At 26.2% G+C, this 18534-nt stretch overlaps 1 protein-coding gene across 1 annotated transcript in view; it reads left to right on the top strand.

Moving 5' to 3' along the window:
- LOC129969246 (uncharacterized) overlaps nucleotides 1-18534 on the top strand; it is a 135942-nt gene that overhangs the window by 105606 nt on the left and 11802 nt on the right. Inside the window, exon 2 of the mRNA XM_056083713.1 lies at nucleotides 14845-15136. Coding sequence (XP_055939688.1) covers nucleotides 14854-15136 — 283 coding nt within the window. The 5' untranslated portion in view covers nucleotides 14845-14853. The remainder of the gene's footprint in view (nucleotides 1-14844; nucleotides 15137-18534) is intronic.

Here is an 18534-nt window from a genome sequence, read left to right as displayed (position 1 = left end):
AACCAAAATCGTTAGACATGATTTCGTGATATCTTTTGATATAAGTCTGTATATGAATAATGCTGCCGAGGAAATTAGGATTGATTGTCACTTCTCGGTTGCAGATTTCATAGATAGACGGATAATGTGTCGGGCAGATTCATATTACCAGTTTGGATAATCACCATTTGGTCATAATTTTCACTTTACATTTTGATTTATAAAGCTTTTAGCAAAATATCATATATAATAAATAGTTCCTGTAATGCTGATAAAATTTAAAATGTTGCGTGGTAAACCAAACGATAAAAATGTCTTTTCTCTATTTAAATTTCTTTTTATTCATTCTGACAGTTGAATGGAAGAATGGAATCACTCATTTCATTTTTATTATATAACACAATGTAATTTGATATTTTTTCTGCGATATAAATATAAAAACTAAGTTCGCTTACTTGCTCCAAACAAAATAAAATTTTAAAAGATGCAAGGTTTTTTTTACGAATTTTAGTGAAATGTAAATCACATTGTATTATGCAAAAGTACGAAGAAAGTGGTTTGTAGCAAAAATTATTGTCAGGAGATCTGAAATGAAAGAACATTTCAAACTGTCTGACGGAGCATTTGTGATTTGTATCCACAGTGCGATCAGTTCTAAAAATATTATATATATAAGAGAGTGCTTTATTTTCAATTGTATTGCTCCAATATTCTGTTTCTCTTTGTCGTGCGATAAAGCGAATCTTATATGAATTTTGGACCTCTGCTTTTCGACTGACAAAGTCGAAAATTTGAAACAAATATTTCATTTTGGTTTAAAGATTATCAAATTTCTTTTCCTTCCTCGCTGCATTTTTAAGATATTATGTTTGTACATATAAGAAAGAATAGGCAGATTTCTCTTTGATTTCTCTTATCCAAAATTTAAAAAAAAGGTTAACGCTTTGGATTATCAAAAAAAACGAATTTTTCACATTTCTTTTGAACTTTGTTCATTATTTTATAAGCACTCAGATGAAATGGATATCAATATTTACATTCATAATAAAATTTTAAGGATCTTGTAATGATTGTTAAAATTATTTTTTGAGGGGGGGGGGAGAGAAACAACAGAGTGTGTATCATTTATTGTACCAATGGCAATTTCCATAAAGTTGTTTATCACGAAAAGAAAGAAACTTTTTTCTTCATTCTCATAGAAATAATATTTATATTTTCAATTTTGGGAAGGATTTTTTTTTTTACTTAACAATATTTTTTATTAGGGAAAGCTTTGCAATTTACTCATAAATTATTACTTTTGTGAAAAAAAGCACTCTTGAACATTCAAAATATCAGAAATCTTCAATGTTTAAGACTGTAGAATTATTAAATATTTCCCAAAAAAAATAAAATACATGCACCTAAAACTCTTTCTGAGTCGATTCTATTCTAGGGAAAATTTAATTCATTCAAATGTAATCTATTCACCAGTTATGCAGACTGACAATTGTTTTTAAAATGAAGAAAATTGGAGATACGTAGCTAAAAGGGATCAATTAGCTCCTTAGTTCCAGCACCTCGAAAGCATTTTATTTAGAGCACTTATATATTAATTTTGTATCTATTCATTCTCGGCTAATCATTAGCGACAGTGGGTTGACAGATTTCAGAGACGCAACGACGCATTAATGAAAACCTGACAGCTTGTTGGGCATATTAAATTTGATGCTGCATTACTTATTTTGTTGTTGGGTATAAGAATAGGAAAAGTACAGGATAATCAGCCATTAGAAATAAAATTAGATAATGGAAGCTATGGATATTTTTAAAAATTGTAGTTTGCACAGAAACATATTCTTATCGATAAACTACATTAAAAAATATTTCTTGCAGCAAATTTATATTTAAATTATAGCAAAACTGAACTTATAGATTTAATAATTATTTTAAATATCTCTTGTCCATTTTTTTATTCGTCAATTGTATTAATGACAAATTCTACGTCGTTAGTTGCTATCCATATTAATCTTTATTCAAAAGTTGTAAATCATATTGTTCCGACATTATTTGCATTCTAATCCGTTTTGCGTTTTTTCTTTTGTATCTTGTGTTCTTCTTTCTTATTTTTCTTTTGATGATCAATAAAATATATTGTGACAGAATGCATCTTAAATTTAGTTTTTGGTAATTTCAATTTATCTTTGCTTTACACATTAACATGAAATAGCCGAAAACAAACTGGGAAAAAAATAATGCATCAAAGAAAAAATCAGGCTATTAGATTATTTCATTTAGAATACAATTTCTAGTTCATTTTTTTGTTTATTTGTGCATTATAACTTTAATTCGAGATTGTGCAGAGCGAAGATTGATTCTATTTTGTCTACGTTATGTGCAAACATATTACATACATGATGGAGTTTCTCCGGAATCCAATTTGAAATTAAAGATTCTACCATAAAGCCATTACACCTTTGATGAGATAAAAATAATAAATATTAAATATATATTGAAATAATACTATCTGCAAGTTAGTTTATCCTAACCTCTAAAAAGTTAAAGAAATATTTAAAAATGACTTTTAATATAAAATTTCATCAGTATAATGAGATAAATATTTGCCTAATTTGAATAATCATTCCCTTTCAAAGTTCAGAGCTTTAACAAAATGAAAATGTCAATCTTCTATAATTCCCTCTTCTTTCCAGCTGAAAGACCTATTTACAAATCATTTGATATTTTCTCCACAACTTATAATCCTCTAATTCAAATTAAGTCAAAATTAATTTATTATAATGTTTACAAGATATATATATACTATATTTTAAACAAGTGTAGATTTTAGACACTTTCTAGGAGCCTTCTCATTACAACTTTTGTATGAAATAAATAATACTTTTATTTGTATTCTTTATTTCATTCAAGTAATGAATGCTTTTTTGAATCGAACAATTTCTATGGAATACAACTTTCAATTGATGTTATTAAGCAGCTCATACTATTTTAAAGACTAAAGATGAAATAGTATTATTAGTCTAAAACATTACACTGCATTCAGTGTGTAGTTAGTATTGTATCCAAATTGTTTTATCAAATAAAATAAACGAAATCCAATATATAAATGAAATATCTCCCATTGCAAAATATATAAAATAATACTCAGGAGATGATAACAAAGAAATATATTTACTTATTAAAGTACACTTAAATGAAAAGTTTTTTCATAAAATCGTTTGCATTTTTCTTTTGTGTATAATTTAAATTATAAAACTGCAGATTAAATAAATATACGTTGGTTCGATGAATCTGAAATCAGTTCAATCTAACACTCTATGATTCTGGAACAATGAAAGGAAAGAAATTTCTTTGAGTACGAGATCCTTTCCTGTTTAATGATCCCTTGAGAATGCTAATATGGTCGCTTATTTTAAATACAGTTAAATCTAAACACTTCTGCGATTGAAAATAAATATTCAATTGAATATATTTTACTTTAACTTTTGTTGCAAATTAAATTACACAATTTTCCCATTTAGATATGCAAAATAAGTAATTCAGATGGCTTAATAAACTAATATCCATAATTTGTCCACCACTATTATTTCTTTTCGATATTTCAACAAATTTTGTTTAAGACTGAAATTGAGTCTATTACTTGGAAATATTTTTAAACTTATTTTTCTCTTTGAAGTTTAGTAACATTTTTTAATGAGTAGTGCATACATATATATACTATATGGAGTAAAGGCTTTCATTTTTAAAGAAAAAATTATATTTATTATTAAATGTACTGATATTTTCGTTCGAATTATCAATTAATTTTAAGAAGTATTATATTTGAAAAAAAATCCTAGATGATATTGGATTAATTCCTATTTAGATCCAGAGAATTTTCATTTTAAAATAAAATTTTATATATAAAATTCTGAAAATACGCATCAGGATACTTTTTCCGTGAAGAAACTTTTTTTTCAACAACAAAAAATCTTTTCTTTTAGTATTTTTAATGCATAAAAACAAAATGATGAACAAAATAAATATATGCTAATTATATCAAAGATCTTCATTTCAGTTCTCAAAAGTTTTAAACGATACAAATTATTTACAAAAAAAAATGTCTTTTATTTTATTTTCGATGTACTCATATTTAAATTAGAAAATAATTAGGTTATTTTTTAGCAAAGCAAAAATTTGCAATATAAGTTTTGACAGGTGGTTCCATTAAAAAAATTAAAGGAATAAAAAACATCATAAACACGAATTAAAGTTGATAAACATACAAATATATCATTAAGAGAAAGTCTTGTGCAATTTTTCGCAAACTTGTTAAAAAAATTTTATATTGATTCTTTATTCCCCATAATATTTTTCAATTTCAATTAAATTGAAATGACATTCAATTTCAATATAATTTATCATAATTTTTTCACATATTTGAGTATTTTTATTAATTGTAATTACAATCTACTGCAAATGTGATAAAACTGTTAATTACATACATTTTACTTTTTACCTAGCCAATATAAAGATATTTATTTTGCCAAAGAGTTTTTGAAAAGCATTTTTTGGGGAAAGGGAAGGTAGATTAAAATTTTATACAAAACAAGAGGTAAATATTTCACTACACAAGAGTTGAAAGCTGATAATACTCAAATACATATATAATGTTAAATCATATGCTGATTACTAAATAATTTATCAATTTACATGAGAAAACCACTGATTAAAAAACATATCTGAGTGGAAGACTTCTAATTATGAAGATCTTCAAGAATAGTTTTTATAAAGGAATATGCCAACATTTTATTAATTTTTTCTATCCATGCGATACTTTATGATTATTCATAAAAGAATAGTTTCTTGGGTCTAACACATGTCACAGTTTGTTTTCCTTTCTTCTGAATTCTTTGCACCGCTATCTTCCTACAATTTAATAATTGTTTTAACAAAAAAAAAATAGAATTTTACAATAATATGAAAAATAATATAATTTAGTTCAATATATATTTATGAAAAATTTATTGAAATCCACATTAAAAATGCCACAAACTCTTATATATCAAGCCTTACTATTAGATAAAAACCTTTATTGAGCAAATGATTTTTTTTAAATTTAAGTCATAACAAAGAAACAAATTTTAAAGCAGCTGAAAGCAACAATAAAATTTGTAATTGCAAGTGTATTTATTTTCGTTTCTCCATTTCTAAACAATAAAAATGTAGTCCTCTTCGATATAAACCATAATTTTTTCATAACAATAAGTTGTAAATTTAAACAGGCAAATTGCTTCACCTGTTATATTTTATCTTGTATAAAAGAAGATATAAAAAATAATCTTTAGATTAAAAACAGAGAATTTTAATTAAATCGTAGCTACGCTTGAGATGATTTTAATCAAGGTTTCTGATAATTGAGATTAAATATGATTACAAAATTTATAAAATATGCTGTTATGATTGCATTTATCAGTAAGGAATTCTTAAGTTTTTAAGATTTACATTATAGTTTATTGCATAAAGAACTAAAGAATATTATTTTATTTCATTAATGATATGAATTTAAATATTTTAATTTTGATTTATGCAAATTCATTTTAATTTTTTAATTAATGCAAAAGTTTGATTTTTAAATATTTTTATTTTAAAACGATTTTTATAAATAGTTACCATTCATGATATTTTAGAATTTGTAGCATTTAATATTTCTGACGAGTGTAATAAAAATTTGAATTTTAAAATTCATCATGAACTTTAACTATATTTTAGACAAAAATATTTAGCTATTTAATGCAATTGCAAATCGTATCCTATTTCAAAAAAAATTTATCAAACGTTGCATCCCATAATATTTATGTGCAAGAAAGTAATTACTAAAAGTTTCCAAATGAAATTTTTCTTGCCTTTTTGATATTTGAATTAGCCATAAGCTAGTTGATATATTGAAAACATTTATGTCGATAAATTATTTTTTTAATGTTTCGATAGATTCATAATTCCATTGTAGAAAAATAAAAGTATAGTTTCTATCTTCATATTTATACATGTAAGAAAAAAAGAACGATATAACACAAGGAAAAATATTCTCATAAGAAAAGATATATTCTTCTTAAGAAGTGCTTCTGAATATATTCTTATCTTCATTGAAACTTAATAAAAAAAATAAGACAGCATGTGTGATCATAAATATATTGGAAATTTCATAAAACTGTTAGGATGAAAAATAACGTTTATTTTTAAAGAAAATGTCATGCGTTTTGAGATCAAGTAGTAAAATTTTGCTGGTATTCTTGTAAAAGAATCGTAATCAGTCTAAAGCAATAAAAATAAATTCTAATAGAAAATTTTCAAATAAATAATGAATCATTCTTAGCTGATTATTCATTCAATGACGAAACAATATTATTTATTTAAAGAAACATTGCATATAATAAATTTTGTTGTTGTTTTTTCAAAAATATTGCATCATGAATTTCAAAATTAAATTTCAAGTTCAAAGAAAATTTAAAACTTAACTTGCGTCATTCTTGCAGCTTATATGCAATGAAATTCTTTTCGTCTACAGCGTTTTTATAAATTTACAAGGTGTATCATAAAAAGATAATAAGTTCTAACTTGATAATATACACCAAACCATGTGTTTCATCAGTCGTTTTAAAACTTATGGGTGAAATGATGGTGCGAGGTAAAAAGCTAAGAATGAATAATAATTTAGATATCGTGCTTTAAGATCGATAATTACAATACTGGCTCCAAAAATCAAAAGCAAATCTAATGGTATGTCTCACAAAGATGATGGAAGAATTGAATGCCTCTCTTTCTCGGATAGTACATTTTTCTCAAATATTCTAGTGACTAGTTCTTTAGATTCAAAGAAAATATCGGAAACCTGCTTTTTAAGACCTCTACCCAAAAAGAAGCCAAGGCGTGACAGATAATCAGACACCTTGTTCATTCCCTGGGCAATGGTAAACAATGGATAAATATTGCAGAGTCTTTGATAAAGTCATATCACTGACTCTCCGACCCGTCCGAAGGTACAAGGATAATAAATACTGAATGACTAGACCGCCGCAACAGCAAAACTGACGGGAACTATGGTTGAGTCCTAAGGGCCATTACCGGCCACGGTACAACCCTTCCCTAAGGAAGTACGTCCCGTCATCGATGGGAGGAGCCACACCTCCACTTTTTCGTGCGAAATCTAACTATCATACCGGAAGCATCTCATCCTCATTTCGAGGTGCCCCCCCTGAGAGGATCAAGTCTTTGATTACGAAGAATCTGTTTCTTTTAGAAATTTCGCTATAATGAAAATTCGTTAAAGCAATTAAATTATAAAAACTAGGGGGACAGCTTACAATATTCTAAATAACCAAAAAAAATCTGTAATTTGCTTTTTATATTACAATGAACATATTTTCGCAGTTTTGTCAAGATTGAAACACATCATCTGCATTATTTTCTTGGAACCGTCATATCCTTCCAATTATCAGAAATGCTAGTAATATTTCTCCTTTTGAGAGTATTTTAATAATGTTTTCATTGTCATCTTCAGCATTCACTGCAGTTTTTTCATTATATTTTGTAACTCACTCCAATATGACATGCTCAGTGAAATATTCCATATTTGCAATACGTGCATGAATATGAAGAGAATTAGAAATCTCTAACTCATTTTCAGCAATTCTCATATCTTTCAAATGATGTGATTTGTTTCATTTTGTCGAAACTTCGATAACTTAGAGGTCGCAAAACAATGTAAAAATCATAATTTGTGGAAGAAAGGGAGAACATTATTCGGAAAAAATTCATTGTCGTCGGTGATGTGAAGAGTAAATAAAACGTAAACCTCTTTCATAATGACGGTTCTTTAAAAAATTTTATTAAATAGGCGCTTTTTGAATAAAAGAAATGTATTGTAGTTGCTTTTTTTGTAACAAACCCAAAATATACTAATGTTTGATAGCATTGAAACGATACATGTAGAAGGGTGTCATTTCTTGGGAAAAGAATCTTCAACCATACCAAATACTTCAACCATATCTTCAACCGTCAGAAGGACTTAAGACAAAAAAAATCGACAAACGATAAAAACTGTTACAGTCTGATAATAAAAAAAGTTCTATTCATTCTGAATTATGGAGATTCACGTAAAATAAACATGTGAAAATAAGATTAAAATAAATTTTAAAGATTTTGATTAAAGGAAAGATTAAAGGAAAAATGAAAACATATTTTCTTTTTCAGTTGGAAAATAACTACTAAAACCATTTTTTTAAATCTGGAGTAAGGCCAATTCTGACCTAGAAAATATTTTTTTTAAATTTTTTCTTAAATAACGCTATCTGTAACTACAATTCGGAAAAGGAATCTCACTAAAATCAATATTATTTTTTAAATTTGTTAATGAAAGGCATTCTAAAATATTTCGCTCTTTCTTAATAGATCAAATATAGTACCAGTCATCTCTGTTGCTTCTGTATCAAAATATTACATAAAAAAACAGTTATTATTTTGATCTCTTAAATAAACCGAATGTGGTTTTGAAATCTAGAAATAACATTCTTTTTTTTAGGGCTCCCATATCCAAAGCTGTAAATCGCACTTGTGTGTTGTAATTAGCTATACAACATCACAAAAGTTCTTGTCTTTCAAAGCCATATTACTTATAGCAAGATTAACAATTTCTGAAAATTCATAATCAGACTTTTTCTGAAAGGGCTCTTGGAAACTATTATAACTCAGTATGAGTATTTTAGTGATGTTTTTCATTTACTGAATCCATTTGTCTTTAGAAATTTTTAGAGATATTATGTTTTTGAAATGAAAAAAAAATGTCTTTCGTTCTAGGAAATTTTATATGCTTAGAAATTATTACAATTGCATGTGTATTTACTGAAAAGACATAAATCGAGTAAATTTTATACAGTTTTATATAAATATTTTACGCTTATAAATATGTAATTAAACTTTCGGTTTATATTCTCTTTAATACTGCAATTGTTTATTCAATGATCTAAATTTAATAAGGAGCCACCAAATATGTATAAATTATTCATATTATATTTATGATATACTATACAGGACATAATATTCCTTTTATTAAAATTGCGCTTACATTTTTTTTATTCCAAATTCATTAAATAAATGTTTAATGTCTACTCTCGATATTTCTATGTACTTCCAAATAAAGTCGCATTTTGTGTTTAGTGCCATCCTTCAAAGAATCAAACATGAATTTTGGAAAAGTACCATTTCACGAGGATCAGTTTTACTTAAAGTTTGACACAAAATGGCAAATTTGATATAAAGAGCTCATACCTAATTCCTTTTACAATATTTACTTATTGTGTTCATATATCGACTGATATTTAAATTGATAAATAAAGGGCATTTTCGTAGTTTTTATCCAAAATTAGAGAGGAAAAAAAAAACCCTACAATTTTGATTTAAAGACGTTTTCCTAAATTTTAATCATTTGCCACGCTACACTTTTGAGTTCTCGCTACACTTTTGATGCAGATAGACACATGGTCTTTTTTTTATTATTTGAAAGATTGGCTATACGGCTATTTATACGGATTTACAAATTTAGTGTTATGAATATATCTCAAAAATTCCTTTTGTATCTTTCATCAATCAATATATATCATATTTACAAATGCAAGGATAGACAAACGAGTAAAATTCCAAAAATGTTTTTCTTTTTTAACTTGAGAAGATTTAAAACATGATATTCAACAAAATCTCGAGGTGGAACTTTATTCATCGTATGATTTTTTTTTCTTTATACATTTTATGTATAAGAAAGAAGAAAATTAGAATCATTCAAAATATTTGAAGCAAATTAATTAGAAAATGACGAAGTAGAAAATAATAAATAAAATAATGAATCATTGTTTCCCTGAAATAATAACATTCAAAATATTATACCTAAGATAGAAATAGATATTATTCAGAAAACCATTTCCTTAATCCAACAATCATTTGTGACACTCTTAGTTCAGACAAAATCTGATACTTCTTAATTGAGAAAACTATGGACAGAACATCCCATTGTTAAAGAATTAAAATTTTGTAATTTAGCTGAAAAATACCTTTTTATCATACCTTGTCTGAACATAATCAAAATTTTAGTAATGAAGTAAAAAACAATTTATAAAATTTCTCATCTATTCGGAAATGTTTACATATTATGAATTGATTAGATTAATGTAATTAGATATAAATTGAACTTTTTGAACATTATTAAAAATTTGGTAAAATAAATATTATGCACTATATTTTCTATATGAAACATAATCTTTGGGTATAAAAAATTCAGATTTGATAAATCCTCGAGAGATAGTGGCCTTTATATGGATATAATTAAATCGATTTTTAAGAACTCATATTTTCTTAAATTCAACCCTGTTTTAAAAAAACTAAAAGGAAAAAGATAATTAAAATGTTTGTGCTGCTTTGAAATAGATTTGATAATTTTAATCATAAAATTTTAATGAATGATTAATTATGTTTTTTATCATATATATTTACACAAGACAAGTGATATTTTTTTCTTGAATAGACAATTTGGAATTAAATAAGTTTTAAACATTTTTTGTTACATAAGTTTTGTGTAGTTGTTAAATGAAGGCATCGAACAGATTTGTTTCAAAATAATTCCAGAAATTCTTTGACTTTTTAATTTTCGTCAATTATATGTGATTTGAGAAAACAATATTTCGTATAAAGAATTGTGCCATTATAATTTCTAAGCTATACATTTAATATATAACGAAACATTTTTACAATTATATCAATATCCAAAACATAAGAAAAGAAAATCTTATATTTTAGAGATTATGGAGATATTATTAATTTCCATATAAATATTTATTCACTCCAAATAATTAAAATATCAGAACGTATGTTTAAACTGCACAAATATATTAATTTTCAATAATAATTGTATTAATTTTATGTTGTTCTAATGACATGAGTAATATTTAAATTTATTTGCTAGTTTCATTAAGCGGTTTAATTTTTATCATGAAACCTAAGCTTCAAAACACATTTTTCTTTATTTTCCTCCTTAAAAATGCTACCATTCATCTCTGGGATTTTGCAAAACACTGTAATTTCCTCTTTAATAAATCATACAGTTTATAATTCCCAAAACTCATTTCTACTTTCTCAGAAACTAATTTTTAATTATCTTAAGATTTTTCAAACGTGCATTGATATTTACATTTTCGTTTATAGATAAAGGTACACGATATTTACAGTCTTCTATTCAAAGATTAATACTGACTGACGAACTCGCAGGAGCAAATACAAGTTATGCAGTTTATACTTTTAACTCCAACACGTCGAATTGTGCTTCATTAAATTTGGACAAAGAAGCAGCAATCTTCGTGGACCGGCCAACCCTTTCATTCCCTCGCCAGTAATTGGCATTGTCCACAGATTGCGCTTAAAGAAAGCAAGCCATCCATTTCGTTATCAATCGCTGTTACCATAGAAACTGAAGGTACGTCTTTAGGTTTAGGATTGCTGATTGCGAATAACACAAAGTGCTTCAGGCTAGCGTCAAAAGGGAGGCAAATAAGCCGGCACAACTTCCGATTCATCTTCATTTTGCGTGGGCTCAGAGGATCTATGAATTATTCTTCATCATCCGCCGGAAGCTGACTTATTTACAAACAAACAGTGCTTACTCTTAGGTATTAAGAGACATTATTTTATTTCAATTATGTAAGGTAAAAAAGCATAGCTGGACATCATGGTTGGAGTAACTTCATTGGGAAAATAAAAGAAACAAGCTGTACGTACGGAATGTGTTTAATCAAACACAATTTAAGCGCTTAGTTTTTAAACAGCAGAAAATCACTGAATGTCGTTGTGCAAGAAAGTGAAATACCTCGGCTTCAAAGAAAGAAAAAGACACCTTGAGATAAGGAAACCTCCATCAAGACAAATTAGTAACAATCATTCCTGTATTTTCAGTTGACCATCGTGATTGAAATATATTGTAATAAATCAGATGCATCAAAGGTCATTTGAGCATTTTTTTTTGGGGGGGGGTGAGGATTATGATTTACAAAAACGTATCCAGAATTAAGAAGCATAAACTGTATAAAAATTTTAAGTGAAAGGTTAAAATTTAAATATACTCATGCGTTAAGACAATTCTACATCAAAATCAATGATATGAAATCAGACCATAGAATTAAAATTTCATTTCTGTATTTAAATAAGTATTTGGTAATCTTCATAATGAATTGATTAATCTCAATTAATATCCTTTTCTAAGACTAGATTTTACAATTTAAAGAGTATGTTGTTAAATATATCCTTTTCTTGTATATTAGTTATACTGATCTAAGTTCTACTGTTACAAAATGTATAATGATATGGACAATCTTAGAGATGTGTTTGCGCAAATAAGCATATTTTTAATACATATTTTAAATTTTAAGAAAATGATTGAAAAATAGTAAGATCCAAATGTTTTTCACTTAGACCTTAATGAATTATATTTCATTTTTAATAAGTACAAAAAATAGGAAAGGATTCTTTCCAATTTTCCTCTTTTCAAGATTAAACCAATTATTTCCCCAGAAAAGACTATTTTTGATTGAACCATCTAATTACTCATTTCTAACAGACATATCAGAATCTTCAAGAATATGTAGCAAGAAGCATAATACTTGTAGGTTGTCGTAAATCCCGTATTATTACTTCAAGTTAAATTCTGCTTAGTTATATTAACGTCCACTTTAAAGCAACCCTAGGGCTATTTTTGGACTGTCCTCGTAATTTTGAACTGCGATCAGATGACGCATTATAACTTCAAAGAATAAAGATTAATCACTTGAAATTCTCAAGGACGAAGTTAATTAACGAATTAAAAGCAAGCTATTTTTGTCACGATATTTTGTGTGAAATTTTAAATATATGAAGGAACTCAATTAATAAAAGATTTTCTTCAAAAATAATCATATTTTAAGTTTGAAGATTTTTTTCTTCCGTATGAAATAATTTAAATTTCAATTATTCCTTGAATCTTCGAAAAATTTCTGATTCTTTTTTTATTTTGGACTTTGATGATGTAAAATCATATCATTAATCCATCTTACTTAAGATAGTAGCACTCTTTTACATACTTTTTCTATTACTTATAAACTATACTATTTTTCTATTATTATTGTTTTCAGAAGATATTTCCTTGTTCAAACTATATGTTGGAGCAACAATTACATATATTAATATAATGATTGTACAGATTTTATATCATATTTATATTAGACTTACAATGCTTAATTGAAAAAAAAATTTCTCTTATAAATCATAATATAAAAGTAAAAATGCAAAGTTTCTCACCTTTTCTTTATTTTCAATCGGATTAGACGAATAAAAGTTTTAAATTTATGCTTTAAAATGCGAAAAAATAATTATCAACTAGTTGTACAATATGCATCGTAGCTTAAATTCCAAAAAGATCTTCTTCCGTATTTTCTGATGCATTTATCTTTAATAGAAGGATAAATTTTTAAAAGTAAGTTTAGAATAAAGATGAAAGAAATTAAGTATTTTTCACATTACAAAGATGAATTGCGCAAAAATATCACGCAAAGGATTGTTTGAAGTTCGAAAGGAAAATATCATTCATTCGTAGTCTGTTTTATTTTTCCATGCGTTAAAAAAATGCAGCAACTACCATTGTTTCGTTTGATGACATGATATGAATTTCAAAAATAGGAAGCATTCTTTTCTGACATCTTTGTTAAAATACAAGTATTTTATTTACAAATCCTGATAAACACAGAATGATAGTGTTATGAAAAATTTATTAACACTGGATTTATAAGTGTCTAAATTCTCAGAAATGAGTTTTTATATTATACTTTTAACATAAAACTTCGAAGTTAATTATTATGATTGATATATTCACAACTTCTACTGTGACCTTTATTTGAATTATTACGAAGTCACAAACCCACTTTAGAGAGAGCTATGCTGTTAAAGAGGAATAAAATTGAATTCAGATGCGAATAGAATTAAAAAATAAAAAGGACTTACAGAAGTACTTCGTTAATCAAAGTTTTTAATTCAAATTCACGCGTAAAAGGATTTTATTTTTATATTTAGAATATTTTAAATTAATTATAATTTATTTGGTTGTCTTGAAGTCAATAAAAAAAGTTATATTTTTTTAAATAATTTTGTTTTGTTAAATATTTTGTTTTTAATCTTAAACTTGTTTCTTTATTAAATACGTTAATACCTTGTGTCATAAAAAAAAGCTTCTTTATAATTTGAGGGCTTAAGCGCAATCGTAGACTTTACTTTTGTGCAATATATGCAATAAAAACATTAAAAGATTTATTTTTTTAAAGTATTAAATATACGAGATTAAATTGAGTTTTAATATTCTTCCATCAGCTTCTGACAGTCCACTGTGTGAAATAAGATATTCAGGTCAATAACTTGATGTTGCATCGTAAAATTTTTTAACTTTGTATTTACATTCTCATCTAAGCAACTGGAAAGAAAAAAAAACTAATGATTAATTATCGTCTTACATGTGTCTTAAAATTAAGTGTAAGTATCGAATACAAGGTATACCAAAATTAAACACATATTTTCAATACACACGCCTTTATAATATTTTTAAGGCTTTGTCTTACATATATCTTTTCGTCTTCAAATAGTAAAGCGACATTACGTATACAGTCATATACAGATAAGCGGGAAATATCTGTGTAAGTAATTCTCTTAATTTGTCTGTTAAGTGTGATAATTTTATCTGCAGTTATAATCAGCCTCGATGAAAAACACGCACTTACGCACTTATCAATTCTTTTCAATTTCTGCAGTGTGTATATGTTTTTCTTTAAGGTTTCAAAAATGACTCTCTGGATCTTCGTCATATCTTCCTTCTTCATTTGCACAACCCTGGCCTCTCACAGTGGCTACTCAGAGTATGACTCCCCCAATCTAGGACAGAACTCGGGAGCCCATAAAGGAAGCTTCAGCGATTCCCGCTGGACTGCATCAGAGGAAGAACGAAGCAATTATCCTTATGGGCAGGAGGGAACCCTCACCCGAGAGACCATCATGGATCTGAACGACTGGCCAGAAAGCGACGCTGTGTCGTTCTCCCGACAAATATTTGGAGAAAAATCCGCAGGTGAGTGTCCCAACGCCAAAACCTATCCGACTTATCTTTCTGCTATCTAATTATTGTTTGGTATCATCTCTGTGCTTCTTTTCCCAGCGGAACGGTTGGTAATAATGGAATTCATACTATTAGTCTTGGAAAAAAGTTTTGTAATGATAGAGAAGCTAATAAATGGTGAAATTTTTCTCACGATTTAATAAATGGATATCACTTATAAAGCAATCAAGATTTGCCGAAAGGATTTAAGTTGATTGCATTAAAAAGTATAAACTTTTAGCATTAGCAGAATATTAATGACTGATCATTTTAAAGTTTTTATTAAAGAATCTCTTGGAGCTTATTAAATATTCTTATAAAGTGAGTGTAGGCATTTTATGCAACATAATAATTTAATTATAGCAGTGTTTCACTGTCCTAACGTGTGTTTGTGGCTTATCTTCAATTATTATCATTTTCATCATAGCAATATTTATCTTTCTTAAAAAATTAACACAATTCAGCCTTTCATTAATTTACTTCTGAAATGAAGATGTTTTCGATCCGTAAATGCTGAGATTTTAAGGTTTCGTCATTATTTTTTAATTCTAATTTAGAAATAAGTTTTTGCTTTAATTTTAATAATAAATTAACTATTTACTTTTAATTTATACTGTATGCACAATCTGGATGTCTATTAATTATAGTAATATGGATGTCTGGATAATAAAAATTAATAAAATAATAAATGAAGAGTAGCAAAAAAGATGTTTTGTTATTTAATCTATATTGCTATAATTATTGGAATTTTTGTCATTTTCAGTTTATATTTCCTAAATAATATTTATATAAATACTTAACCATTCAATCTGTCTGAAATTATCTTCCTTCTTTCTTTATTACAAGCACCAATTAGGCATCAAATATGTCGTTCTACGATACTTCCTTTTTTATGAAAACAATTCAAACTTCATGCTTCAAGCTATTTAAAAATTTTAAATTTCAGAATTTCTGAAGACATTATATATTAAAATGTATTTTTTAAAAAAATGCCAGTTTTAGAACTAAAAGGAAATGATAATTGATTGCATTTATTTTGCTGTCGGTTATAAATGAAACGAATTAAAGATGTTATATAGTAAAGTTTCATTGAGGCAAAACTGGGTTTAAGAGCAAATCGAAATACATTTTTCTCAAAGAATATTTATTGGTAAGTCTAGAACAAATCTAATCTCAAAATAACATTTAATTCTGAAGGAAATCGTCCTAAATGAAAAACAAATAGCATACTATTCGAGAAAAAAATTCTTTCCTGTTATTTTCAAATATTTAAAGGAAAAAAATAATTTTCTTCTTTTTCTTACATAAAAAAAATTTCTGAAATTTTCATTTCCTGAAGCAGAATTAATAAACTACAAATAAGAAAGTTTGTAGATGACTTTCGTTATTATGATTAATCACAAAAAATATTTAAAATGCTACAGTTCCTTTCAAATTGTATTAAACTCTAATATATTTTGAATTATAATTAAACTATAAATTATTTCTAATTATATTAATCGATTCTTATTAACTATGTATGAAATTTTAATTCAATATAAGATTTTTAAAGCACAAAAGAGGCCGTTAAACGTTTTTAATGCATAACCACAACAATTTTTATTACAATCCAAGGAAATTGACGAACATTATTTATAATCAATTATTAACATGGAAAAAATTTCTTAATTAAGATACCTGCTTCATAATGAAATTATAATTTATGTTTTGGATAGCATAATTTTTTATTCATGTTTCTTTGGGTTAAAACGCTTAATAGGAAAAAATTAATAATACACAGTAACTGATTATCTTAGAAAAGGGCGTCTATCATATGATAATTTAGCATAGCGTGTAAAGGTGTCCAAAGTGACAACTGTGACAAGAGCAATACATTTTTGTGTGTGTGTGAAAAATAAGTGGATTTTCTGTTATATAAACACATTTGCATTGCACATTATTTTCAAAATTTACGATCTCATTTAAAAGCTTTTTTATAATATGTAAAAAATAATATTTTCCATATGCATTAATAATTTTACAATATTTAGCTGATTTTTTTTAAAAATTTTTCAAATATATTAATGATTTGCTTTTCTTTTCACCTTTTTTTTTTTTTTTTTTCTTCTTAAAAATGAACAGAATTACTAAAACAAAATTTTGATTCCGAGAAATAATTTGATTTCTGTTAAGCGCTTCTGATCTGAAAGTTTTCAAAAAGCTAAAAAATTCAAAATTTTTCAAACAAACAGCAATCTTACTTTTTCGGATATTAAAAGGGAATCAAAAAAATAAGAAGAAATTAATTTTAAATACAATGTAGATGAGAAACGTATCAGAAGATTTGAGATTCTAATGAAGTGATGGTTTTTATCACTTAAGAGAAAATGGGAGTTGCAAAAAAGGATAATTAGATATCAGCTTCTTGGAGAGGTTATTTGTGCAATATTATCAGAGATTCTTTAAAGATAATTATTTGAAATTCTGTCCAATCGTTACCAATGTAACTGAAGAAATGAATAATGATTTTTATAGAAGGATGAGCACGCGGTTAATTAACAATTTCATTTAAATATTTAATTTTTGTAGTCAATGAACAAGGGTATTAAATTAGATTATCCTATGCTTCATTAGAAAATTTTGTCAGAAATATAAAAAAGGCACTAAGTGATCAAACTTAAAATAATCAGCGTCTAAAAATAGCTTTGTTGTAATCATATTATAAAAAAAAACGAATTCTTTTTTCTCAAATATAAAAATAATTCCTGTTATCTAAATTGACTTTAATTAAGAATTTTTTGAAAATTAATTTTTAAATGATTCTGTTAATTTGATAATGGATTTAAATAGCGTGAATCAAATTATTTTTGCAGAGTTTGTGTGGGTGAACCGAATTCTTTATATGCAATATCAAGTTAAATCGTGCATAATGTTTCTCTTTGCTTTATTAACTGAATGATTCTTAATTAATCTTTAGGGTGTTTCAAATTTCTGTTTTTTTTTTTATCCATTCAGAGTGAACCACCTAAAAATAATTTTAAAGTGCGTTGATTAAATTCTGGTAATCTGTCTAATTTTATGCATAATAAGTGAATAGCTATATTTGAAATGAAAAATATTACATTTTTCTTTTCATAATATTCATTATTTCCTTCAAAATTCTTAAGCTGAATTAGCTAATTACTTTTAAATTCTTAAATTCCCAAAGGTAATTTTAAAATCCTTAAATTCACTACTTTTCTCAGTTTTATAATTTATTTTGTGATGAAAATTAACGAAATCAAAGCTTCCTGATGCAACAGGGGGAGCGATTTTTCATCTGCATTAATTAAGAATTAACAAAAATAAATCAAATGAAAAAATTAAAAGATTTATTTAAGCAAAAGGCTTAA

This window comes from Argiope bruennichi, chromosome 1 (assembly GCF_947563725.1).
Source record: "Argiope bruennichi chromosome 1, qqArgBrue1.1, whole genome shotgun sequence".
NCBI lineage: Eukaryota > Metazoa > Arthropoda > Arachnida > Araneae > Araneidae > Argiope > Argiope bruennichi.
This window is presented reverse-complemented; position numbering and strand designations above follow the sequence as displayed.